The sequence below is a fragment of the Microcebus murinus genome, chromosome 26 (assembly GCF_040939455.1).
Source record: "Microcebus murinus isolate Inina chromosome 26, M.murinus_Inina_mat1.0, whole genome shotgun sequence".
Lineage (NCBI taxonomy): Eukaryota > Metazoa > Chordata > Mammalia > Primates > Cheirogaleidae > Microcebus > Microcebus murinus.
In genome coordinates this window covers 1,350,646-1,378,215 of record NC_134129.1, presented here as the reverse complement: position 1 = coordinate 1,378,215, position 27,570 = coordinate 1,350,646, and the positions used below count along the sequence as shown (strand labels likewise).

The following is a 27,570-nucleotide window of genomic DNA, read 5'->3' as shown; positions in this document are numbered from 1 at the left end:
GTATTAAAATGTCTAATACTAATCTTAGTTGTTAACATGAATTTAATACTTGAATTAGAATTTTAGTTATTTTACTGATATCTTTGAAGGCAAAGGATTAAACTTTGCCTTCAAATAGTATCATCCCTCAATCTTTTCATATTCTCTGGGTATTTGAACATTTATACTTTTATAAATTCAACAGTTTACAAAATGTTTCACATACATAGTCTCTTAGATCTCATACTAACCCAGGAGAGTGGACAGGGTACTGAGTATGTACGTCAAGCAAGGAAAAACAAAATTATGCAGTGTAGTTACGCTTTTTCCTGAGGTATTGCAGTTACAAAGGGACTGATTTACGCATGGGCCTTGGTAACTGTGATTTGTTTACACTTTGCCAATGTTTAAAAAGGATTTGAGGCTACTTTTAAAGGTACAGAGAAGCCACATGAAATCTAACCTGGGTGTTACAGGTGAGTGTGTGTTCACTTTGCCACTGCTCTTCATGTTTAAAGTTTTGAGTGAAGACTGTCCACAAGAACCACTGACTAGTTAAGGATGAAATACAGAATCTGTGGTAAACTGTGCTACAGAACACAACGTAGTCCTAGGGTCAAAGCGGGTCTTTCTCCCATCTGCCCACACTGAGAACTTGGTGTTGTAGTTGGTTTGGGCTGTGATAACATAACACCATACACTGGGTGGCTTATGAGCAACAGAAATTTATTTCTCACAATTCTGGAAACGGGAAGTCCTAGATCAAGGTGCCGGCAGATTCAGTTCCTGGTGAGGGCCCTCTTCCTGGCTTGCAAACTGCTGCTTCTCACCCTCATATGGCAGAAATAACGGGAGAGGTAGAGCACTAATTCCACTTATGAAGGCTCCACCCTCATGACCTTACCACCTTCCAGTGGCCCCCCTCCTAATACTACCGTATTATGGTGGTACAAATGTTTAGGTTATGTGTGTTGCATCTCCCCCGCCCCCCTCCGGAGTCAGAGCTTCAAGCGTGTCCATTCCCCAGATGGTGCAATCGCACTTTTATTATGTGTGTATATACCCATCCCCTCCCCCCACCTGCCCAATGCCCAATGAATGTTATTCCTGTATGTCCATTTAGGTGTTGATCAGCGAAACCAATTTGCTGGTGAGTACATGTGGTGCTTATTTTTCCATTCTTGGGATACTTCACTTAGTAGAAGCTCTATCCAGGAAAATACAAGAGGTGCTATATCACCATTGTTTCTGATAGTTGAATAGTAAGTACTCCATGGTATACCTATACCACGTTTTATTAATCCACTCATGTATTGATGGGCATTTGGGTTGTCTTTGCAATCGTGAATTGTGCTGCTATAAACATTCAAGTGCAGATGTCTTTTTTTATAGAGCGTCTTTTAAAGCTCTCTTGGGTAGATGCCCATTAATGGAATTGCTGGATCAAATGGTAGATCTACTTGTATCACTTTTAGGTATCTCCATATTGCTTTTCACAGAGGTTGTACTAGTTTGCAGTCCCACCAGCAGTGTGAGTGTTCCTGTCTCTCCACATCCACACCAACATTTATTGTTTTGGGACTTTTTGATAAAGGCCATTCTCACTGGAGTTAAGTGATATCTCATTGTGGTTTTGATTTACATTTCCCTGATGATTAGAGATGTTGAGCCTTTTTTCATGTTTGTTGGCCATTCTGTCTTCTTTTGAAAAGTTTCTGTTCATGTCCTTGGCCCACTTTTTGATAGGGTTGTTTGATTTTTTTTCTTGCTGATTTTCCTGAGTTTGAAATAGATTCTAGTTATCAGCCCTTTATCGGATGTGTAGCTTGTGAAAAATTTCTACCATTCTGTAGGTTGTCTGTTTGCTCTTGTGATAGTTTCTTTGGCTGTGCAGAAGCTTTTTAATTTGATCAGGTCCCATTTATTTATTTTTGTTGTTGCTGTGATTGCCCTTGGGGTCTTCTTCATAAATTCCTTGCCTAGGCCTATGTCTAGAAGAATATTTCCAATGTTTTCCTCTAGAATTCTAATAGTTTCACACTTTAGGTTTAAGTCTGTTACCTGGCGTGAGTTGATTTTTGTGAGAGGTGAAAGGTGTGGATCCTGTTTCAGTCTTCTACATGTGGTTATCCAGTTTTCCCAGCACCATTTATTGAATAAGGATTCTTTTCCCCACTGTATGTTTTTGTCTGCTTTGTCGAAGATTAGTTGGCTAGATGAGGATGGTTTTATATCTGAGTTCTCTGTTCTGTTCCATTGGTCAATGTCCCTGTACTTGTACCAGTCCCAAGCTATTTTAATTACTATAGCCTGGTAGTATAGTTTGAAGTCTGATAAATTGATACCTACCACTTTGTTTTTATTGCCTAAGATTGCTTTTGTTATACAGGGTCTTCTCTGGTTCCATAAGAAGCATAAAATTACTTTTTTTATATCTGAAAAATGATTATGGTATTTTAATAGGGTTTGCATCAATTCTGTAGATCACTTTGGGGTAGTATAGACATTTTAACAATGTTGATTCTGCCGACCCACAAGCATGGTATGGTTTTCCACCTGTTTACGTCCCCTGCTATTTCCTTAGGGTTATATTTGTAGGTACTTTATTTTCTTTGTTGCTATTGTGAAGGGAATTGAGTCTTTGATTTGGTTCTCAGTTTGACTGTTATTGGCATATATGAATGCCTCTGATTTGTGTGTATTGATTTTATAACCTGAGACTTTACTAAATTTATCTATCAATTCAAGGACTCTCCTGGTTGACTCCTTGGGGTTTTCTAGGTATCAGCAAGAAGTGAAAGTTTGATCTCTTCTGCCCCCCATATTGGGTACTAGGATTTCAATGGGACACAAACATCCAGTCTATAGCACTTGGTTATCACTTTCTGAGTCCAGTTATCTAACTAGCTGTGTGACCAAGGACCACAGGCCGGCCTCACATACGCATGCAGCCCCCAGTGGCATAGAAACCTAGCAGGCTGACGAAGCCTGTCTTTAAAGGGGGCTTTGGGCCCTGTCTAGGTGTATTTATTTTATGGAACTAGGAACCAAACAGTAGCAGAACCTGAGAAGTGAGCATGGTATGCATGACGAGTGACCCACCCACTAAATGATGTGGCTCAGTAATAATTCTCATCAAGTAGATCAGTTCTCCCTGCTGTAAGCGAGAGTGTGCAGAGGGACAGAAACACTCCTTCCATACTTGGCTGCGTGGATGAGAACAATGGAAGTGCCTATCTTCTAGGCCAGGGGTCCTCAAACTTTTTAAACAAGGGGCCAGTTCACTGTCCCTCAGACCGTTGGAGGGCCAGACTATAGTTAAAAAAAACTATGAACAAATTCCTATGCACACTGCACATATCTTATTTTGAAGTAAAAAAACAAACAGGCAAAAACACCCACATGTGGCCTGCAGGCCATAGTTTGAGGATGCCTGTTCTAGGCCAAGGAGAAAATGTGGACAAAGAGAAATTCCCGTCAATGGGTAGGAAAAGTATGATGAAAAAGGGTAGAAGAAAAATTTGTATGCCATAGACTTGGCAAAAGTGGCTGCAAACTTAGAAAGGAATAGTTTTAAAGTTCCCAGTCTCCTCCACAACCATAATCTAGTCAGCACCGGAGGAGCAGTCCCCTCCGTGGGCTCTCAGGGCGGACGTGTGTCACACGCACTGCCATCCCCGCAGTGAAACGAGCAAGATTCACAGGGATGGGGCCATGTCTTACGATACCTTCCCACATAAGCCAAAGCACCACACAGAAGTGCACAGTTAAAGCATTTGAAGAGGGGCCAACATGATGCAACCCAAGTATGTAGTCTGTAGTCAGAAATACTATTTAAAATGTTAAAAAAATCACTTGCATATTAAGTCAGATTTTTAGTGTTTTTAGATGCTAATGACATATTAGGGAATTCTTTATACCAGACATCTGAAGTTTTGTCTTTAGGAGGGAAATCAGACTTAAGACTAAAATTCCTGAATTTTGATTATGAATTTAGTAACTGTATGGACATAAATGATCATTCCCCAAAAGCCAAATAAAGCACCAGACAGAATTATATAAAACTACAAATTAAGAATTTATTTGTTTACATTTTTAATAAATCTTTATTAAAAATAGCAAAAATGGTAATTTTGTTATATCCTAATTGCTTAGGTGTGTGTTCTGTAAATTCCAAATAAATATAAAAATATATTTTTAAATCTTTATAGAAAAAGAAAACCACATTAATCATTAAATACTTTTAGATTTTCTTTACTCCTCCCACAGATGAATTCACAAATATAAAAACTGATGTACATTTTACATTCTGAAGTATAAACCTCTAACAGTCAAGTAATTATACAGTTTATTTTGTTATATGCAAAGTAGATATTTTATATTTACTTGCTATGGAAAGCAGAGTACAAGTTCAATGGACAAATAATCATTAAACACTGATTATATTTAAGAAAATGCTGTTGTAAAAATGTACAATAGTACATATGCTTTTGGTAATTATGTACTTTTTTAAAGTAACAGCTTTTAGATATAAATCTTTCAATGGTTTTCTTTGAAGAGCTGTGAGGTGACTATGTTATTTCAGATTTGATGAACAGTAATTTGTTAGTAACCTCAAAAAACCAAGCCGGGAGAGGATTATTTACCTTTTTTTTGTTTTTTGTTCCCTCCATGTGGTCAGTTTCATTCTTAAGGAGGCCTGATGCACAAAGACGACGCATTTCACACAACTCCTAACACAGGTCTGTGAACTGTCAACTACAGACACCGCCTCTGATATGGATAGATTCATTCAATCCATGTTCTACTAACTTTATATCTTCTAGATCATCTTTTATGATGCTAATCAAATGGCTAAGGCCTTCTTGTTGTTGTTTCAAATGCTAGAATGAATGTAAAAACATATTAATGTATGATTCTAATAACCTACTCACAGGAAAAGTACTATCAGCAATAGCGACTGCTCTAGATCTAGCAGGCATGCATATTTAAACATTTGTACTACATCTTTTGCTAACACTTTGTATGACAGTGTAAGACACACTATAAAGAATAAAATCAAATGTATGATGAACAGTATCTTCAACAAACATGTTTTTTAGATAGCTACTCCTCTTGTCAATCTCTGATAAACAAAGCTATGATACAATAGAACTCAAAGAATGTACTCAAATCTAGATGAACAAAATCATTCTAAAAACTGAGAATTTTCTTTTCTAAGAGATAGGCTCTCTGTCACTCAGGCTGGAGTGCAGTGGCATGATCATAGCTCACTGTAGCCTCAAACTCCTGGGCTCAAGCGATCTTTCAGCCTCTGGGATTACAAGGCATGAGCCACTTTGCCTGGCCTTATGTTTTGATGTACATATTATATTGTGATGACTACAGATGCTAACATTTTTAAGAGTCTTATGGATTAAGGCACTATTTTAATAGCTTTATTGGTATTCACTCAAGTCATTTAAAATGCTTTTGAGCACCCTTTGGGGGAAGGTACCATTATCCTCTCTAATAGTTAAGTTGAGATACAGGTAAGTAACCTGTTCAAGATCATAAGTAGATGGTGAGCCATGATTCAATTCCAAATAAAACACTGGAGGGGATGAGTATATACAACCACGAGTCAGATGTGCAACATTTGGGGGATAGACACGCTTGAAGCTCTTACTCAAGGGGGGCATGAGCGATATATGTAACCTTAATATTTGTACCCCCATAATATGCTAAAATTTAAAAAAGGTATTTGTCGCAATTTTATTGCATATACAAACTCTTTAATAGACTAGAATCTGTTAATTTTATTGTAAATACCTAAAAAATGGAATATTATTGAGTATATGTGTACTTTCCAAGAACTTAGCCAAACTAGTTTTTTAGTTACATAAAACAGTAATATCCATTGCAAAGCACATAATTGGGTTTGTTGATGACACTGATAACCATCTAAAATCTTCAGAGCCATGCCAACAGTCCTGCCTCATATGTTCCACAGAAGTTACCATCTTAATATATTTTTAGACACAATGGCCGGACAGATTTTGTTAAGCTAATCTGTAACTACACTAAGGCAAACAAGCCAAAGCAGTGTTTCCCAACTTTTTCATACATGGCGAGCCTTAGACCCAGCCTCCACTTGGGTCCCCAGGGTTGCGGGGACCAGAAACTGAACACATTTGTAACTTGTGGTAAACAGGCTGGGAAGGCACGATCCAGAACAGTTGCTTCTCAACTTTGACATGCACACAAATCATTCCATGGTCTTGAAAAAATGCACACTGAGCAGCTGTGGGGTAAGGACTGAAATGGTGCATTTCTAACACCCACTTAGGTGCTGCCGCTGCCTGCACTGAGTGGCAATGTCTAGGGCACTTGCTGCCTCTACTACCTCTAAATTCATCTTTAAAAAAGGGGATGATTTGCTTTTCTTATTGAGGTAAAACAGGCATAAAATCTACCATTTTAACCATTTTAAAGTGTGTAAGTCAATGGCGTTAAGTACATTCATGTGCAACACTCGCCATCATCCATTTCATTTAGAAGTTTTATCTTCCCAAACTGAAATTCTGTACACATTAAACAGTAAGTCCCCATCCTCTGCTCTCCCAGCCCCTGGCAATCACCATTCTACTCTATTAATTGGGCAACTATAGGTGCCGCATGTAAGTGGGATCGTATGGTATTTGTCCCTTTGTGACTGGCTTATTTCACTTTGCTTAACATCTTCAAGGCCTATTCATGTAGCATGTGTCAGAATTTCCCTCTTTTTAAAGGCTGAATAATATTCCATTGTCTGTGTATATACACCACATATTCTTTATTCATTCCTTGACAGACTCATGGGTTACTTCCACATTTTGGTTATTTTAAATAATGCTGCTATGGGCCAGGCACAATGGCTCACGCCTGTAATCCTAACACTCTGGGAGGCCGAGGTGGGAGGACCATTTGAGCTCAGGAGTTGGAGACAAGCCTGAGCGAGAGCCTGTCTCTACTAAAAATAGAAATTAGCTAGACAACTAAAAATATATAGGAAAAAAATTAGCCAGGCATGGTGGTGTCCATGTCTTTAGTCCCAGCTCCTCGGGAGGCTGAGGCAAGAGGATTGCTTAAGCCCAGGAGTTGGCAGTTGCTTTGAGTTAGGCTGACACCATGGCACTCACTCTAGAACGGGCAACAGAGTGAGACTCTGTCTCAGGAAAAAAAACCAACAAAATGCTGCTGCATAGTTGTACAAATATGTGTTTGAGTCCCTGCTTTCAACTTCCTTGGGTATTCATTCAGAAGTAGAAATGTTAGATCATATATAGTAATTCTATTTTTAATTTTTTAAAAAACTACCATACTGTTTCCATAGAGGCTGCACCATTTTACATTACCCTGAAAGTGCAAGCTTCCAGTTTCTTCACCATCTCACCAATACTACTCTTTTTTTGGATAATAATAAATCCTAATAGATGTGGTAACTTTAAAGAGTATACCTTCGTGCAACACTTACCTGCTTGATTTCTCGTAATAGATCTGCATCTATATAATATCTTTCTTCCGATTTGACTGCCCCAAAATGATTCTGCATCCTGATTTGGGACATCAGTTCATTTAGTCTACCCTAAAAATAAGATTGAGTCAAATTACAACTGCTAACCACCACCACCCCCACTTCTAAAAGAGAATATATTCTTTTGACAGTTTTGAAAACCATCTATTAAAATTTTCGCATTCTCCCCCTATACATTATCTGTGCATTTGTATATTACATTATTTGAAGCACTAATACAAGCAAAAAGAACCATAACTAAGAGTTTACTTTAGAAACTAGGTTTTAATTAAAAGGAGCAAATGTTTAATAAACATAAGTATGTAAAATTCCTGTTTGAAGACTGTAACATTTTTCTGCAGATCTACCTGAAACAAATGTAGCTTTATGGTCTGAGAAGTGCTTACCTTGAACTGAGTCGGTGCATTTAGTTCACACTGAATCGTATCTAGCTGAACTCGCAACTGTTCTTCATCAGCCTGGATGGCATAACCACTCTTCCTTTGAATTTCTTGTTTAATCAGGACCTATGCAAAGAAAAGCCACCAATACCAATAGAATCATCTCTCTTCAGTTATGCAAGTAATTTTATTACAATTAGTTGCTGAAAGAAATCAGCTGAAAATTATACTAACAATATAGTAGGGCTTAATAGTTCAAGAATTGAATTATATTTGTCCATTTTAATTAGGCAAAGGTTATCACATAATATACACTGATGTAAACTTAATTGTTTTAAAAGTATGGTATTTTATGGCTTTTAAAAAGGTAACTCAAAAAAATGGGCAACAAAATGCCAGTTTTAGACATTTACAACCTTTCAAAATCAAGTATTCCTTATGTAAAAACATGAGCCTATAATGTTGAAGTTTTAAAATTGGTTTTCTGGCCAGGCGAGGTGGCTCATGCCTGTAATCCTAACACTCTGGGAGGCTGAGGTGGGAGGATCCTTGAGCTCAGGAGGAGTTTGAGACCAGCCTGAGCAAGAGTGACACCCCATCTCTTCTAAAAATAGAAAAATTAGCCAGGCATGGTGGTGCTTGCATATAGTCCCAGCTACTCAGGAGGCTGAGGCAGGAGGATCACTTGAGCCCAAGAGTTTGGGGTTGCTGTGAGCTAGGCTGATGCCATGGCACTCCACCCTGGGTAACAGTGAGAAAAATAAATAAATAAACTTTTATTGGACTACTTCTGAGATTACAAATATTTGTTTTCATGATACTTTATAATTTCTGTTTTTGTTGCGATTCATTCTTTGAGTTCCTCATTAATCTGGAAATTCTGTTGTTTTTCAACCATTATGGTTACACTACGTTTTCTAGCACTCAAAATAAAACTGTTTTTCTGCTATTTTATGAAAACTAGATATCAGTGATCTTATCCGCACACCAAGATACCTTATTTCTTCACTGTTTTCCCTCACTCTCTAAGATATGGACTTAAAATATTTTGATTCTCCTCACCTAACCTTACCAAGAGATCTCTCTTCCAATTTGTAGGTGTCACTGAAAAAGTTTGGTTAATTTTAGTTTCAGATTATTTCCTTTTAGTCCATTTTTCCTATTATGAAAATCTATATTTAGCACATACTGTGCACATATAATCTTATAAACACTGAAGAAAAAATTCCATATTACTACCTGTAAGGTTCTGTGGGAAAGATCCATGAGTTTCCTCTTATATTGTGCAATTTTGGCCATGGTTGTAGTTTGATTCTTTTGTAGCTCACTAATGTCTTCAGATATGATCTGTTGTTTTAAAAAATTTTTTTTAGGTAAATCAAGTATAGACATCACAGTTATTTAGCGAAGTATAATATGCAAATTCTAATTCTCAGATAAGCCTGAGATTCAGCCCTCAAAATATAAACTCTTTTCCCTTAAATCAATTTTTATATTTCTTCCCTTTTTATACATGTAAAAATTTTGAAAGTACAACTCAAAATTTTCTTTAAAGGTCCAGGAAATTTAGTGATGAGACAATGTATAGAAAAAATAAAACATATGCTTCAGAAATAATTAAGGAATTTTAAGTAATGTTATAGATTAGAGCCAACATTAGGCTTGAATTTTAAAAGTTGAGGTCTGTAAGATGGGCTGGGTGCAGTGGCTCATGCCTGTAATCCTACCACTCTGGTAGGCTGAGGCGTAAGGATCGTTCAAGGTCAGGAGTTCTGGACCAGCCTGAGCAAGAACGAGACCCGTCTCTACTAAAAATAGAAAGATATTAATTGGACAACTAAAAATATATAGAAAAAATTAGCCGGGCGTGGTGGCGCATGCCTGTAGTCCCAGCTACTCGGGAGGCTGAAGCAGGAGGATTGCTTGAGTCCAGGAGTTTGAGGTTGCTGTGAGCTAGGCTGACGCCATGGCACTCTAGCCCAGGCAACAGAGTAAAACTCTGTCTCAAAAAAAAAAAAAGATCTATAAGATGCCATCCAGGCAGTGCCTTAGTAGGTAATTAGCCTTGAATCTAATTTCTTCAGGGAAGTACAGTTCAGTCCAATATTAACTGTTATAGAATACTTGGAGAGAGCAGAGATGAAAAGGAATGATATTAATTATATGACCAAATATAATTCTATGCCTCTGATTTGCTTTTCGCCTGGTCTAAAATCCCACTGTTCTGCCTTATGAAGTCTTAATCTTACAGACTGGGTTAAAATCTCACCATTTCATTAAAGCACTCCAATCATAATGAATCATTCTCAGTCACTGACTTACACTGACATGTTATAAGGAAGAGGATAAGACTATGTGAGACATATTTTAGCATGTCTACCTGCGCATGTCATCTTTTAAAGAAACTTTCCAATGCCAGGCCAAACTGAAGGGACAAAATTAGGTAGCCATGTTTTATACTATGTAACTTAGGCATCCTATCCATCCTAATTTTGTCAAAGTTGGGCTTCCAGACACAAGAGTAATTATAACATTATCTTCTACCAGTAATAACTAAAAAAAGAGAAATGTTAGCATTCATAGTATTTACTGACAACTAATAGGAATTAACCTCAGAATGCACAAGATTTTTTAAAGGAATATTTAAAAACTATTTTAAAGGATATAAAAGACCCCAATGATTAAAGAGACATGCCAAATGGCATTCATTCACAGATGGAATGATTTAATAAGATTTAATTCTCCACAAATTAGTCTTTACATTTAATGCAATTCCAAATGTTTATGGAAGACTAAAGATCCATAAAGAACTAAGAAAATTTTGAAAAGAAGAACAAAGATTAGAGATTCACTTGCTAGATATTAAGATATACTACAAAGCCATAAAAATAAAAAAAATTTGGTACTAGAATAAGAACAGACCAACTGGACAATGAAAAATAAGACAGGGTCTAGAGACATCCGGTATCTATGGAAACTTGGTATAACTGAAATTCTTGGACACATCATGGTGAATATCAAATTTTGACAGATGATATTCAAAATATGAAACCACTACTTACAGAACAATAAAGTTGGGTTCATACCACATACTATATATAAAGGTGAACTCCATGTGGACAAAAGATCCAAATGTGAAAGGTTAAATTCTAAAATGTTAAAAAAAATGGAGACTCTTAGACCTTGGGGTGAAAAGTGATTTAAGCAAATTCTCAAAAAGAAAACACAAGGTGAAAAATTAATGGATATCATTACATTAGGGATTTCTATTCAACTAAGGACACCAAAGACAGAGTTAAGAGAGATGAGAAACTAGAGTAAATGAACTACTGAAGTTCAATAAAGAAAAGACAGGAAGCCCAATAGAAAAATAGGCAAAAAATATGAAAGATTTCAGTTCTGGACAAGATGGACTAAGCACGCCACCTGACCTCTCCCATTTAATACTGCTATACACTCGATGGAAGGCATGCGACAGCTGTCTGAGGACTCTGAAAAGCAAACTGTGGCAGGAAGATGGGGAAGAAGCTGAGTTGGAGGTACCACTGAACTGGTGGTGCGTGTTCCAATTGTCCCCTCAGGCATCCTTAGTCTGGTCTCAGCCCCACCCCAAACCTGGACACGAGCATGCATGCTGACAGCTCTAGGAGAAGCCTGCTGGTTCTAACGCAGGAGACACACTGCGATCTCGCCCTGTGAATTTGGGGCCAGATAACGCTTTGTTGCAGGAGTACTGTCCTGTACACTAGTTGCCGGTAGCCCTTCCCAACCCAGTCTCCAGACACTGGGGGACGAAACCACGGCCACCAACCACTGTCACTGCAACCTCCCAATGAGAACTGCTGCCCTAAAGCAACCACTGAAAACAAACTAATAGTGGAAATGATAAATTAAAAATGGAATGCTAAACAAAGTCCAAATAACCCCAAAGAAGGCAGGTAAGAGAGGAATGAAAAACAGAGGTAACAGAGCAAACAAATAAAATGGGAGACCTGAATCCAAACTTTATGCTAGCTATAAGAAACTCACATCAAATATAATGATATAGGTAGGTTAAAACCAAAAAGATAAAGATACACTACAAAAACACTTATCAAAAGAAAAAGTGACTATGTTAATATCAGGCACAAAGAGACTTCAGAGCAAGTGTCTGAGTAAGTGTCCATGAAGAGATGAATGGATAAAGATGAAACAGCAAGTCTTGGCTGAGGAAAAGAAAAAAAAAAATGAATAAAGAAAATCTCATGGGTGTGGTGGCTCACGCCCGTAGCAGGCCAAGGCGGGAGGATCATTTGAGCTCAGGAATTCGAGACCAGACTGAGCAAGAGTGAGACTCCATCTCTACTAAAAAAATAGAAATTAGCTGGACAACTTAAAAAAAAAATTTTATATATACATATATATAAATAAAATTAGCCGGGCATGGTGGCGTATGTCTGTAGTCCCAGCTACTTGGGAGGCTGAGGCAGAGAATGCTTGGGCCCAGGAGTTTGAGGTTGCTGTGAGCTAGGCTGATGCCACGGCACTCTAGCCTGGGCAAAGAGTCACACTCTGTCATAAAAAAAAAAAAAAAAAATAGGAATCATATACACAATGGAATACCATTTAGTTATCAAAGCTTCAAGATATATGAAGCAAAAATAGACAAAACTGAAAGACAACAAATCCATAACTGTAGCTGGAGACTTCAATTGTCTTCTCACAATGATCAAACTAGCAGACAGAAAAATCAAGAATATAGAACTGAAGAATACTATCAACCACTGGATCCCACATTTCATTTACACTAACAGAAAACTCCACCCCAAAACAGCAGAAGATACATGATTTTCATAGGCGCCTGGGTTATAAAACCTTAACAAAGTTAAAAGAATTGAAATCACATGAAGTTTAAGAATCTTTTAATTATTTGATTATGAAAGCTTATTAAATAAAATATTAAGTAGATTTAAGCATTCAATAATTTAAATTTGCTTCATCAACATATACCAAGACAATTATACCTTATAAACAACAACATAAAGGATAAGTGTAGCCTTCATTTTCATAAGGCACCATAAATAAAAGTGTTTAATAAAAAAAGTAATATGCAATCTCCTGCTGAAACTGGCAATGACAATCTAATTTACTAAGCCAACAATTCTAAATTAATTATTAAAATATATCAAATCAGATCTACATGATTTGGAACTCTCATAAAAAGACAGTTGTATAAAACTATAATTGTTAATTTGCAGTGTATGCTATTTTATTCCCCTGTAAAATAAAACAGTAGTACACAAAGTAAAAACAACTAAATATATTTAATAGCTCTTCCTACTCCCTGGGCCAGAGAATGAAAAGCTAAATGCTTACATCTAATCTAGTTTGATGCTGCTTAGTCATCTGATCTTGAACCTTCAGTCTTCGGAGCAGCTCTTTGAAACCCACCATTGGTACAGGAATTAACCTGAAGACATTCAAGTGGACAATTTTCAGATCTTAAGCCTACTATTACAAAATATAAGACATTAGGGTTCTTAGGATAACATCCATGAAATTTTACATCAAATTTCTAGGGTTCTAAGGCAGATCTATGACTATAAAATAAAAAATGTTAGGGGTGGGTGAAACAAAAAAGAAAAAAGAAAGGAAAAAAATGTTACACCATAGAGATTTTTATTTCACCTATTTTTCAAATGAGGAAATATAGTTCAGTCAAAACACTGCATTATTAGCCGGGCGTGGTGGATCACGCCTGTAATCCTAGCACTCTGGGAGGCTGAGGCCGGCGGATTGCTCGAGGTCAGGAGTTTGACACCAGCCTGAGCAAGAGCAAGACCCCGTCTCTACTATAAATAGAAAGAAATTAATTGGCCAACTAATATATAGGAAAAATTAGCCGGGCATGGTGGCGCATGGCTGTAGTCCCAACTACTCAGGAGGCTGAGGCAGAAGGATTGCTTGAGCCCAGGAGTTTGAGGTTGCTGTGAGCTAGGCTGAAGCCAGGGCATTCACTCTAGCCTGGGCAACAAAGCGAGACTCTGTCTCAAAAAAAAAACAAAAAAAAACAAAAAACAACCACTGCATTATTAAATGCAATGTAATTAGGGGACTGGCACTCAGATTTCTCCATTCCTGGTTCTCACCACACTATGCTTCCTTACCATAATCAATATTTTTAAAATATCAATGACAATAAACCCACCTCATATGTAAGAATTATAATGAATAGCTCACAAATGTTTGCTTTCCTAGCAGCAAGTACCAGTTCTCATATAAAACAAGATAAAGACACACTTACTTTTCAGAATCGGGGTTGTCCACCTTGGCTTGTTCCCAGATGATAGGATCAACACCTATCATTAAGACAACATTTATTTTCTAAAACAAATTATGTTCTATTTTTTGAAATTTATATGAGAAAGGCTTTCCTAAAGTAATACTCAAAACCCAGAAGCTACACAAAGACTGTCAAATATGATGATCACTGTAAACATAAAAATTTTTGTAGAATAAATAAAACTTAAAAAAAGCACTGATTGAAAGGAAGTATTAGGCCGGCACGGTGGCTCACGCCTGTAATCCTAGCTCTCTGGGAGGCCGAGGTGGGCGGATTGCTCGAGGTCAGGAGTTCAAAACCAGCCTGAGCAAGAGCGAGACCCCATCTCTACTATAAATAGAAAGAAATTAATTGGCCAACTAATATATATACAAAAAATTAGCCGGGCATGGTGGCAAATGCCTGTAGTCCCAGCTACTTGGGAGGCTGAGGCAGGAGGATTGCTTGAGCCAGGAGTTTGAGGTTGCTGTGAGCTAGGCTGACGCCACGGCACTCACTCTAGCCTGGGCAACAAAGCGAGACCCTGTCTCAAAAAAAAAAAAAAAAAAAGAAAGGAAATATCTATAACCTATAGGATAACAGATTAACCTCCAGAATATAGAAAGCGCTCCTATAAATCAAAAAGGAAGACGGGAGGGGGTGTGAGGGAAAAAATAAAAAAGGAAGACAAAAAAATCGAATAGAAAATGGGTGAAGAATACCAATAGGAAATTCACAAAAAATACAAACATGTAGCTAATAAACATATATAAAAAGATGTTCAACTTTAGTGATGATCAAGGAAATGCAAATTAAAATAAGTACTGATTTTTTAATTATTTTGCCATGAGTGGCAAAAAAAAAAAGATATATGAGAAAATAATAGATTTCCTGTTATCAATGTAAATGGTACAACTTTCTTTGAAAGGCAATTTGACTAGGGAGGCTGAGGCAGGAGGATCACTTGAGGTCAGGAGTTTGAGACCAGCCTGAGCAAGAACAAGACCCCACCTCTACTAAAAACAGAAAAAATTAGCCAGGTGCAGTGGCACATGTCTGTTGTCCCAGCTACTTGGGAGGCTGAGGCAGAAGGATTGAAGTTGCTATGAGCTAGGCTGACACCACGGCACTCTAGCCCAGGCAACAGAGACTCTGTCTCAAAAAAAAAAGAAAAGAAAAGAAAATTTGACAATATCTAACATATAATATTGAGTCAAAAGTTTCATTGCCAGAGATCTCTTCTAAAAAAATATATTACCTATGTATTCTAAAATATACGTATAAGGATGTTAATTGTGGCATAGTTTATAATAGTGAAAAGACAGAAACAACCTAGAAGTAAAGGTATATTCATGGAATACTATGCAATGTTTAGAGTAAGAATTATCTTCACGTACTGACATAAAAAGTACTAAGAAATATCATTAGTAAAAGGCAAACTGCAGTAAATGTACAATGCAGAAACCTTTTTTAAAGGACTGACATGTAAACATGCTTACATTTAAAACCACAGAGAAAGGACTAATAGAGTACCATAAATTACTAATAGCTACTTCTGGGGAAGGGAGGTCAAAAGGATCTATCACATCCCCTTTATTTGAATCTAGTTATGCCATCTAGAATCTTTTTACAGTGAGAACACATTCAGGTTTTATTTGAATACTCAGTTAAATCAAGAGATAAGCTAGAAAAAATAAATCAAAATATTACTAGTGAATTACCTTTGTTAGATGGATTATAGACTATGGACTATTTTTCCTTAGTTCACTATTTCTCAAAATTTCTAACAAACATATTAGGCTATATAGAAAAAAAAAACCTAATTGACTGAATTACTATAATTATTCAAAACTATATCCTAAATATGCAGACATGTAAAAAGTTGACACTAGTTTTATTTACATTAAAAACCAACCAACGTCTCCCAAACTAGGGGGAGCATTTAGTTCTAAATCTTTCATTTTTTGAACTCTTTGATTCTAGAAACATACCAGCAGGAGGATTCTGTAAAAGCTGTTTGATTTGTGCAGGAGAAAGTTCTGTTCTAGTCATGGAAAGGGTTACACCAAGTTGCTGCAGTTGTGTTTTGACATTGGTTTGCTCAAAATGGGCATATAATGTTGTAGCTGGAACTCTTCTCGAAGTACCATTTGGAGAACGCTCAACAACATAAATGACAACTTCTGTCCTAAAGGAAAGATAACCAATTTATAAAATACAGAGCATGTTACTCACAGCCACAAATCTCAACATGTGTGATTTTAGAAGGGTGGAAGCTAAATTCAAAAGTGGTGTTTTTTGCATGTCTTCTAATTTCACAGGAAAGAAATGAAAACTAAATAAATTAATTTAAAAAAAACAAAAATGGTTGTTTTAGAAGGGAATGTTTTCTTTGTAAATCTTGGAAAATAAGAAACCTTTACTTAATGCTATGTTCACTCATAAATCAACTTAAATGATAAAGTTAAAATGAGGCAGGTAAATAAGATAATATTTATAAAAGGGTTTGCTTAGCTGCAAAGTCATATATAAATACTATTTATTACATTTTCCAGAATTGAAAAGTACTTCAGAGATTCTGTTGAAACTTAGGGATTGCTTCTCTACAATTAGGACCAAAAAGTAAAATCTGATTCAGTTAATATATCTCATTAATAATAATTTTTCTAGCACCACATGTACTCACCAGCAGATTGGTTTCACTGATCAACACCTAAGTGGACATATAGGAATAACATTTATCGAGTGTGTGGGGGTGGGGATGGGAAATATACACACATAATGAGTGTGAAGCGCACCGTCTGGGGAAGGACACACCTGAAGCTCTGACTCAAGGGGCGGGGCAAGGGCAATATATGTAACCTTAACATTTGTACTCCCATAATATGCTGTGTTTTTGTTGCTGAAGCACAAATTAAATCTCAGCATAGAGTCTGAGGTTGCTCTCAGCGAGGCTGATGCCACGGCACTCTAGCCTGGGCAACAGTGTGAGACTGTCTTATAAAAAACAAAAAGAAATCTAAAATTTTTTTTAAAAACTTTTGAACAAGTATTCTATAAATACTGAATAATCTAGCTGAGAAAAAACATTCTATGCTGAGATTTAATTTGTGCTTCAGCAACAAAAACACTGTTGATCCCTCTCTTTGGACTACGGCATGCAGAAATAAACAATATATTTGACATATACTTACTGATCATCTGGCAATGTTTTAATGCCCTCTACGTTTACAGTAAGGGTCTGGTTTCCTCCCAAAACTTTATGCAATGATTCTACCAACTGCTGTTGCTGGCTTCGAATATCTGTTTCTTTTTTGTTGAAAACTAAAACCACTAGCCCATCTTCATCTTTATTACTGGGCATACAACTATAACCTACTGCCTGTGGAATGACAAAATAAACAATATCAAAAACATGTACAGATCTTAAATCAGGTATTTCATATCAATAGTCTAATACCCGCTAAAACAGGGAGAACAACTTAATGTCTGGTAATGAAGGTAACAGTGCTTCTTCCCACCACTCTGTGCCCTAGGAGGTCACAAAATTATAAAGAAAAATATTGTACCCAAGAATAACTTAAACCTATAAAGTGAAATTAAAATTTCCTCTAAAAGAGAGTAACTAAAGAGCTTTCTCCTGCAAAAAAATTCTGAAATCCATTATTGTTGGGTGTTCTGAACTGCTGAAGCAACTCTTGAGCCTGTAATCCCAGAAACTTGGGAGGCCAACCTGGGAGGATCACTTGGGGCCAGGAGTTTGAGACCAGCCTTGGCAACACAGTGAGACCCTGTCACTAAAAAAAAAAGTTTTTTAAATTAGCCAGGGGTGGTGGCATGTGCCTACGTTCTCAAGCTACTCTGAAAACTGAGGCAGCAGGATTGCTTGAGCCCAGGAGTTCAAAGCTGCAGTGAGCTGATTACACCAATGCACTCCAGCCTGGGTGACAGAGCAAGACCTGATCTCTAAAAAGAAAAAGGAAAGAAAAAACAAGAAATAACTCTGCTATGGCATTATAAAAATGACTGCAAATGTTTTATTCATTTCACTATACAGATAGTCCCTGACTGATAATGGCTCAACTTATGTTCTTCCACTTTATGATGATAGAAAGCAAATATGCATTCAGTTGAAATAATATTTTGAATTTTGATCTTTTATATTTTTATTATAAAACTTTTATTTTTATTATTATAAAATATATGATTTGTGTTAGATGATTTTTTCCAATTGTAAGCTCATCTAAGTGTTCTGAGCACATTTAAGGTAGGCTAGGCTAAGCTATGATGTTTGATAGGTTAGGTATATTAAATGTATTTTCAACTTACAATATTTTTAATTTACGATGGGTTTATCAGGGCATAAACCCATCATAAATTAAGCAGCATATGTATATCTGATCCATGGAAACTTAAACTAAATTTTATTAGATATGTTAATATACACAAGTGATTTATACATAAATGCTTTTAGAGTATGTAATGACACTGTCAACCTACAAATACTGTAATAAAAGTCTATATCATTTTATGGTTTCATGTAATATAAAACTTTATGAGACAGGTTAGTTTCTTACTTTGTATTATGTACAACTATACCTTTCTAAAGAATTGCTCTTTTATATAGAATCATTTTACCCCTTGTCATCACTTATATGCAACTTTTTTTTTTTTTGAGACAGAGTCTCGCTTTGTTGCCCAGGCTAGAGTGAGTGCCCTGGCTTCAGCCTAGCTCACAGCAACCTCAAACTCCTGGGCTCAAGCGATCCTGCTGCCTCAGCCTCCCGAGTAGCTGGGACTACAGGCATGCACCACCATGCCCGGCTAATTTTTTCTATATATATATTAGTTGGCCAATTAATTTTTTTCTATTTTTATAGTAGAGATGGGGTCTCACTCTTGCTCAGGCTGGTTTTGAACTCCTGACCTCGAGCAATCCGCCTACCTCGGCCTCCCAGAGTGCTAGGATTACAGGCGTGAGCCAACAACTTTTAAAAAACAATTCAAATTTACTCAACTGTACACTATGCATTTTACCATATGTATGCTGTACACTATAAAAAATTTAAATTATCATATTCAACTTACGTCTACTATTTTATACCTCATAGTCACTAAACAAAATTATTAAAATTTCAACTATATGCACTCAAAAGATATACTCTTTGATTGAGTGATGAGACAAAGAGATGTTCTTTTAACAAGACAAGGTGATCACTTTTTGCTGTTTAGCCCTGCAGCTCTAAACACAGGTTTGTGTACACATTGATTAGGTTTAAGAGACTGATATACCTCACAAGAGGCTGAAGTATAAACTAGATTGCAATATATTTATTTGTTATGGAAAAATGCACCACATAAAGGGCCTAAATACTCTCACTGGCTGATGAGCAGATTCTCTGAAGCATCAAATTCAAATGAGAAGGTTGTCTGATAGGCAAGGTATCTGAACAAAGAAAATGGGCTATATTGTTTTCTTGACTTCAGCATCCAGCTATAATAGTAGTAATAAAGTTGTATATGCCAAGAAGAATTCTCATCCACTGGTTAGGGTATATACTTTCCTGGACAATGTTAAATGAATACCACTAAATTCCAGATTTGGGTCACGCCTTTATAAAAGCCAAGCAGACCAATTCCCCTTTTTCTTCAGGCATGAATCATATTCTTGTCCCGCTTTCCTTCAGTTATATTCTTCAACCACACATATGTAAGAAATCACTTTGCTTTTATAATTTCTATATTTTAAAAATAAAAGTTTGATCATATTATGTTCAAGGAGTACTAAAGACCTAAGCAATTGTTTTCTTGATATTATTTTAATCTCGATATCACATTCTCTCTTATATACACTCTAAAATTGAAGGTCAAAAACAGCATCAATACCTTAAATCGGCAAAAGGGATTTTCTTGTGTGAATTCCACTGGTGGAATGTTATTGTTGAAATATCCTTTGCCTGTTCCCCAAAAGGCCTGCAGTTGATTCCATTTTGCCAAAATAGCATCTCTCTCATCTCCCAATAGCGTTGGAGCAGAAAGAGCACTCGCAGTATTTATCAGCTGGTTGGACTGGGTAGGAGCTTGTGTAGGCTGACTGAAGAGACCACCTAATGCTAAAAATACACCCAAATTAGTATTTAAAAACAAAACTTAATCAATTCAGATCATAGACAAGGTAGGCAGAATAATGCCACCCCAAATATCCATATCCTAATCTATGTTACGTAGCAAAGGGCCGTGGAAGATGGTATAAAGCACGTTAAGATGGAGAGATTACCCTGGATTACTGGGATGAGCTCAATGTAATCATGAGGTCATTAAAAGCGGAGAGTGAGCTCGGAGTTAAAATGAGATTTGAAGACGCGATACTACTGGCTTTGAAGATGAAAGAAGGGGCCACAATCCAAGAAAAACAAGGAAGCCAAGAAGCTAGAAAAAGCAAGAGAATGGATTCTGCCCTGGAGCCCCACAAGCGACACAGTACTGCCAACACCTTCATTTTAGCCCCATGAAACCCAGTCCTGGACCTCTGATCTCCAGAAACCATAAAATAATAAATTTCTATTGTTTTAAGCCACTAAATTTGTGATAATTTGTTATGGCAGCAATAGGAAACTAGGATAAACCTTACATCCTGATCAAACTAATACACTAGACAAACTCTTTGTCCCTTATGTTAAACTTGCTTTATCAGTGATGCTGTCTTTTTTTTTTTTTTTTTGAGACAGAGTCTCGCTTTGTTGCCCAGGCTAGAGTGAGTGCCGTGGCATCAGCCTAGCTCACAGCAACCTCCAACTCCTGGGCTCAAGGGATCCTCCTGCCTCAGCCTCCCAAGTAGCTGGGACTACAGGCATGCACCACCATGCCCGGCTAATTTTTTGTATATATATTAGTTGGCCAATAATTTCTTTCTATTTATAGTAGAGACGGGGTCTCGCTCTTGCTCAGGCTGGTTTCGAACTCCTGACCTCGAGCAATCCGCCCGCCTCAGCCTCCCAGAGAGCTAGGATTACAGGCGTGAGCCACCGCGACCGGCAGTGATGCTATCTTAATATAATTAATTCCATTACCAGAAAACAAATTAGATCCACAATAGTATACCCACACCAAAAAAAGAAAAACAAAAAGAAAAAAAGAGGAATGCATATGGACACAGAAAAGTCTATGAAGTTGGCCAGGCATGGTGGCTGACGCCTGGAATCCTAGCACTCTGGGAGGCCGAGGCGAGTGGATCGTTTGAGCTCAGGAGTTCAAAACCAGCCCGAGCAAGAGTGAGACACCGTCTCTACTAAAAATAGAAAGAAATTAGCTGGACAACTAAAAACACATAGAAAAAATTAGCCAGGCACGGTGGCACATGCCTGTTGTCCCAGCTACTCAGGAGGCTGAGGCAGAAGGATCACTTGAGCCCAGGAGTAGGAGGTTGCTGTGAGCTGGGCTGGCGCCATGGCACTCTGCCCAGGCAACAAAGTGAGACTCTGTCTCAAAAAAAAGTCTGTGAAGTTGTAGGATTTTTTCTTTTTTAAACAACATTTATTGCTGTTATACGAATACAATAAATATAAATTGGGAGATATAAAATAAGCTAAAAAATTGTTATATCAAAATCAGCTTACACTTTTCCTTCTCTTATTATAAAATATATATATATAATGAAAAGAACAAATGGACTAGCCATCAGTATTCTTGGCTAAGGCTTTGGATGGCTGTGGAATTCTGAGCAAGCCACTTCCTCTCCTTGGGCTACAACCTTCTCCAATGCAAAGGAGGGCAAAGTTCCAGGGCAGCTAAATATTTCCCAAAGTGTGACATAAGTAAGCACCCCAGTGCATGAGATTACAGCTGTCAAGCAACAGCTGATTCATTAGGCAATTTACATAACAAAAAACTCTCTTTTGATGATCTAATTGTATAAAGAAAAAAATCTGTTAGGTGCTAATATGCCTTTAACAACTCATGATACCTGCATCTCATTTTTTAACAAGAGGAACAAGTCTAAGGCTCAGAGCTTTAGGCAAAAGTATCTATCTAGAATTTATTAACATTATATTTTCTTTGTACTTAATTTCAATTATCTTTACAGCAAATAATACTGGTTTTTCCATTTATAACAGCAATATAAATTGTGCTTTTAAAATAACTGTTTAATGTTTAAAAGTAAATTGATATAAAGAAAACCTAAATAAATGGTGTGAAGATAAGAGGAAACCATAAAGATAGTACCAAAATGACCTGAGTTTTAGAACACTGTACTAGATATTTAAGTTCCCTTTCAGCTCTAAAGACTGAGAGTGCCACAAGGTCCAGGGAGCTTCTCCAGGGCTAGGAGGAGGCTCTTTTATTCTTCAGAACATGTTACTAATTCTCAAATGGGCATATATGAAAACGAAAGAACTGGACTAGAAGTCAGTACACCTAAATCCTGGTTCATTATAAGCTCAGTGTGTAGCCTTGAGCAAGAAATTCCTAGGCTTTATCTTACTCAACTGTTACATGAGATGAATTATGATCTACACTGATTTACATTCAGTCTCTCCTTTTTCACTTAATTTCACACTGAATTGCAACCATACTAATCCACTCAAAAGTTCAGTGGCTGAAAGTCACTGATGACCTCAAATTACAAAATCCAATATAGATTCTTTTCAATCCTTAGTATATTAGACTTCTTGTACCTTCCTACCTTTTAGGGTCCTTATGCTGTTGACTATATTCCTTCAGCCCCCAAAGAAAATCTTCAACTTCTGTTGAACACACATCCTCCTTGAAAATCCCTTCTCCCTTAGATTTCCCGGCAATATAGTCTCTCTTGGTTTTATTTATGTGTATATATAAAATCATATATTCATTTGTTCATTCACCTTCATTCATATAATAAATATTTACTGAGTACCCACTAAATGTCAGGAATAGAGGTAAATACTAAGGATACAGTGGTATACAAGACAAGGTTCACTAAACAAAGCACATGAAACAAATACTAACAACTGTGATAAGTTCCTCAGAAAAGCACAGAGACCACGAGAGTACCATGTGAGGGAGCTAAATTGAGCCTGAGAGAGGGGTCAAGAGAAGGCTGTCCCATTAGAACTTCAGTTAAGGCCTAAAGGAAGTAGCCTGGCCATGGAGCAAGGGTAAAGATGAACAGCATATACAAAATCTCCGTTTAGAAGGAGGGCAGACGGGCTGGCAAAAGCAATTAAGGAGGACTGAACAATGAGATAGGAAAAAAACAGACTAGGGTGTCATAGCAGTCAAAGTTTCCCACTGGCCAAAAATGTGACAGGGTAAGCATCAAAAATAATAATGAATGCAACTACCTGACATATTTATTAATGCCCGTGCATTCAAAATGATAATTTTAACAAGTAAAAATCAGGTCTGGTGCAGTGGCTCAGCCTGTAATCCCAGCACTTTGGGAGGCCAAGGCAGGAGGATCACTTAAGGTGAGGAGTTTGAGACCAGCCAGGGCAACATAACAAGGCCCCGTCTCTACAATAAAAATTAAAATAAAAAATTAGCCCAGCATGGTGTCACACACCTGTAGCCTTAGCTACTTTGGAAGTTGAGGCAAGAGGATTGCTTGAGCCCAGGAGTCCGAGGTTACGGTGAGCTGTGATTGTGGCCTGCAACTGTAGCCGAGGTGACAGAGTGAGACTCTTGTTTCAAGGGAAGAAAAAAAAAAGTAAAGATCAAAATTTTTAAAAATCCTAACTCCTTGCACACCATTGGCAATAGAGCCACCAACTCTCTTACAAAACTTGTCAATTAAAAAGAATTTTTACTGCCTTTCCTATACAAACTATGTATCAGGGTGATCAAGTAGTCTCAGGGGATGAAGAAAAAGTTCCTTTTACAGAAGAATTTCGTGTGGAAGGGAGGAAATTAGAAAATCACCATATTGCAACTCCTGATAAGACAACTTGATTGAGGCAATGATCACGAAGGAATGAAGCCATTAAGTTAAGCCATTAAGTTGACGGGGAACTTTGTAAGATAGAGACCTGCTGTCAGCATCTGACCCCACTCATGACCCTGAGCATCACTGAGAGACAGCCGTTTCATGCACCATGATGGGAAGCACACAGCACCACCTGCAAAGCATCCCCGCCAAAAAGTCCAACCTAAATCTAATCAAGTCCCTAAAGGTAACTTCATTTACCAGAATTATGAGAGATAACGTTAAATAATACTATAAGGAGCAAACAGAAAAATCCAGAATGAGGAACATTTCACAGGACAACTAGGAAATTCATGAGGGGAAAAAAAGAGAATGGGGAATTTTCTATACTAAAATGAACTTAAGAGACATAACAAGAAAATGTTTGGATCATGATTCAAACCAAATGCAGAAAACATTTTGAGACATAAGGGGAAATGTGATTACAGACTAGGTATTAGATAATACCAAGGAATTATTGTGGGTTGGAATGACATAAGACATATAATAAAGAAAGAGAGAAATTACATGCTTGGGGTTTGCTTTATTTTATTATTATTATTTTTTTTTTTTTTTTTTGAGACAGAGTCTCACTTTGTAGCCCAGGCTAGAGTGCCATGGGGTCAGCCTAACTCACAGCAACCTCAAACTCCTGGGCTCAAGCAATCCTCCTGCCTCAGCCTCCCAAGTAGCTGGGACTACAGGCATGCGCCATCATGCCCGGCTAATTTTTTCTGTATATTTTTAGCTGTCCAATTAACTTCTTTCTATTTTGGGTAGAGACGGGGTCTCGCTCTTGCTCAGGCTGGTCTAGAACTCCAGAGGTCAAACGATCCACCCACCTCGGCCTCCCAGAGTGCTAGAATTACAGGCATGAACCACCTCACCTGGCCGGGATTTGCTTTAAAGTACGTCAGCACACAAGGAAAAAAAGGGAAAAAGGAAATAGACAACAAATGTGGCAAATTCTGACTTTTGATGACTCGCTGGAGGACACACAAAGGTTCACGTCACTATTCTTTCTTTGTTGGAATTTTTCATAAAGAACAGTAAGCGTTCATTGGATTTACTGACATGATTAACGACCTTAACTGTTTGGTAAAGAAAATAGAAACCACATTATCGTGGGCTAAGAGGGAACAGGAGACAGAAGTAGGGGATCCTGCTCTTCTCTAACAACTATTTCGAGTAGTCTGTAAAGGGGAGAAGAGTGGCAGCTGAAGTGAAATGTGAGATAAAAGTCATTTTTTCTTGTTGGTATTACCAATATAAGAAAAAAGAAACTTCAGGTTTTTAACACATTAACTGCTACATAAGTTGTATTTAACTCATGCTAGTTTTGAGCCCAGGGCCTCGAAGCAAGCCCTGGGCAAAACCCTGCAGCTGGTTCATGAAAATCTGTTGACGTTCTTACTGTTACAGTTAATATTGACAAATTAATTCTAAAAACACGGATTAAATAGAAGTCAATAAATTTCATTTTCATTACATTAGAAAGGATCATTTTGTTTTCAAAGTTTTTATTCTATTTTCATAATCAAGCACTAAGGCCCCAAGGAAAAAATTTTTTTCTAGTGTGGCAATGTGTTAAATGTGGATGAGAAGGACCACTGAGGAGAAAACTGAAGACAGCCAGAATAATCAACAGCACAAGGGCCTAAAGAAGGTAGGAGGTCATGGGTTCCTAAGCACAGTTGAAAAGAGGAAAGGATGAGTAGTAGGGAGAGGAAGAGAAAGATTTCACGGTGGGAATTTGAAGGAATTACAATGCAAGATTCTATTTTCTCTTTCAAGCAGGGGTCAAGGCTATCTGCTAAAAGCAAGAACACAGAAATTTGAGATTTGAAGGCACTAAAGGTTTAAAGTAATCATTATAGAAAGTGAGAGAATAAATCAAAAATAGAAACTTCACAGGATTACCAGGCAATGTTGAGGCCTAAGGTTGGTAATCAAGAATTTAGAAGTACTATTCAATCTTCCATACCATGTGACTTTTCTTAAGCAGTATCTGAATACACAGTTGGGCTTACAAAGACTTGGGGGATTTTCAGGCACATGTGGTACAAAAACAGTAAGTTTAGCACACTGGCAAGAGTCACTGAAATGGAGGCCATAGAGAGCTGACGGAAAAGAGCAGCAAATATCAGTTGTCTAAAGACTCCACAGTCTTTTGGACTATTCTGGAAAAATCAGTGCTTTAGCTTGAAAAAGAGGTCTGGTGGTTGTAGGGAAAGCTGAGCGTCTGTTCCTCTTCATTCACGGGTGTTGTCAACCGAGAGAGGCAGTACCCGTGGCGGCTCTCTTCCTCTGCCTACTCAATATTGCTCTGGAATCAAGTTTCCTAAATGACATCATCCGTATCGACTGTTTAAAGCAGCGATGGTTTTCTTATATTTCTCCTGAGTTCACAGCCACATATACAACCACAGAGGGGCAACTCAAACTACCTACAAACACCGGCTCTTGCTCTGGTGTTCTGTGTCTTAGTGAAGAGCAAGAGCTCTGTCAGTCATGCCGTCCATGAGTCCAAGATACCTTTATCCAGTCATTAAGTTTTATTGATTCTACAATTTAAATCTCTCAACTCCATCTCCTGTTTTTTTCTCTCCACTACTGACTACCACTGCCTTAATTTAATTCAGGTCTTCGCTATTTCTTACTTAGGGTTTTGGCAACAGCGTCAGAACAAGCATCCCTGCCTCTATTCCAGCCCACCTGTAACCTATCCATTCTCTCAGAAAGTTCTAAAAATCTGATAATTTTCTTATGTAAGCTAAATCTTACAATGGTTCATACATGCTTAAAGGACAGCTACTTATTAAAACACACAAGGCCCCTCATAAACCAGTTCATCTCTCTCTCCCCAACTTTCACCAGTGACCCTGAGGTCAATTATGCATTAAAACTATACTGACCAAGCTGCGGGTCCCAAATGCATTATGCTCTTCCATGAATCCATGCCTTTGTCGATGTTAATAACCCTGGAATCTCCTGGTAGACTATGAGCAGGGCTTATGGTTTTCACCTCTATACATCAGCGCCTGACATACAATATATACAATAAACAGCTATGACGTAACTGAATGAGCCCCTTTCATTTCTAAAACAGCATCAGATTCAAATTCCCATTTTTCCCCATCAACAGTAATTGCAATTACAATTACTCAGAGTTGGAGAGACTTCATTTCAAGAAACAAATACTTTATATTTGCTTTTCTCTCCTTAACTACTTGGACATTTCATTGAACTTTTTTTTATTGAACTTTGTATTTTTGCAGGACTGTAGAAAAGAATGACTGGAACACCAGAAAGAATTCTGACACAACTATTATCTTTATCCTATTGGTTAGGTAATCCTTGAAATTCATGTTTAATTATTAATCTTCAATGAATGAGTAGGATAGATTTTACCCAG

General features: G+C 37.4%; 1 protein-coding gene across 1 annotated transcript in view; it reads right to left on the bottom strand.

Moving 5' to 3' along the window:
* Positions 1-4,043: 4,043 nt before the first annotated feature.
* NUP54 (nucleoporin 54) overlaps positions 4,044-27,570 on the bottom strand; it is a 29,649-nt gene continuing 6,122 nt past the window's right edge. Inside the window, exons 4-12 of the mRNA XM_012744161.3 lie at positions 20,102-20,328; positions 17,410-17,597; positions 16,207-16,403; positions 14,198-14,252; positions 13,270-13,363; positions 9,154-9,261; positions 7,921-8,040; positions 7,475-7,585; positions 4,044-4,862 (exon numbers count right to left, since the gene is read on the bottom strand). Coding sequence (XP_012599615.1) covers positions 4,734-4,862; positions 7,475-7,585; positions 7,921-8,040; positions 9,154-9,261; positions 13,270-13,363; positions 14,198-14,252; positions 16,207-16,403; positions 17,410-17,597; positions 20,102-20,328 — 1,229 coding nt within the window. The 3' untranslated portion in view covers positions 4,044-4,733. The remainder of the gene's footprint in view (positions 4,863-7,474; positions 7,586-7,920; positions 8,041-9,153; positions 9,262-13,269; positions 13,364-14,197; positions 14,253-16,206; positions 16,404-17,409; positions 17,598-20,101; positions 20,329-27,570) is intronic.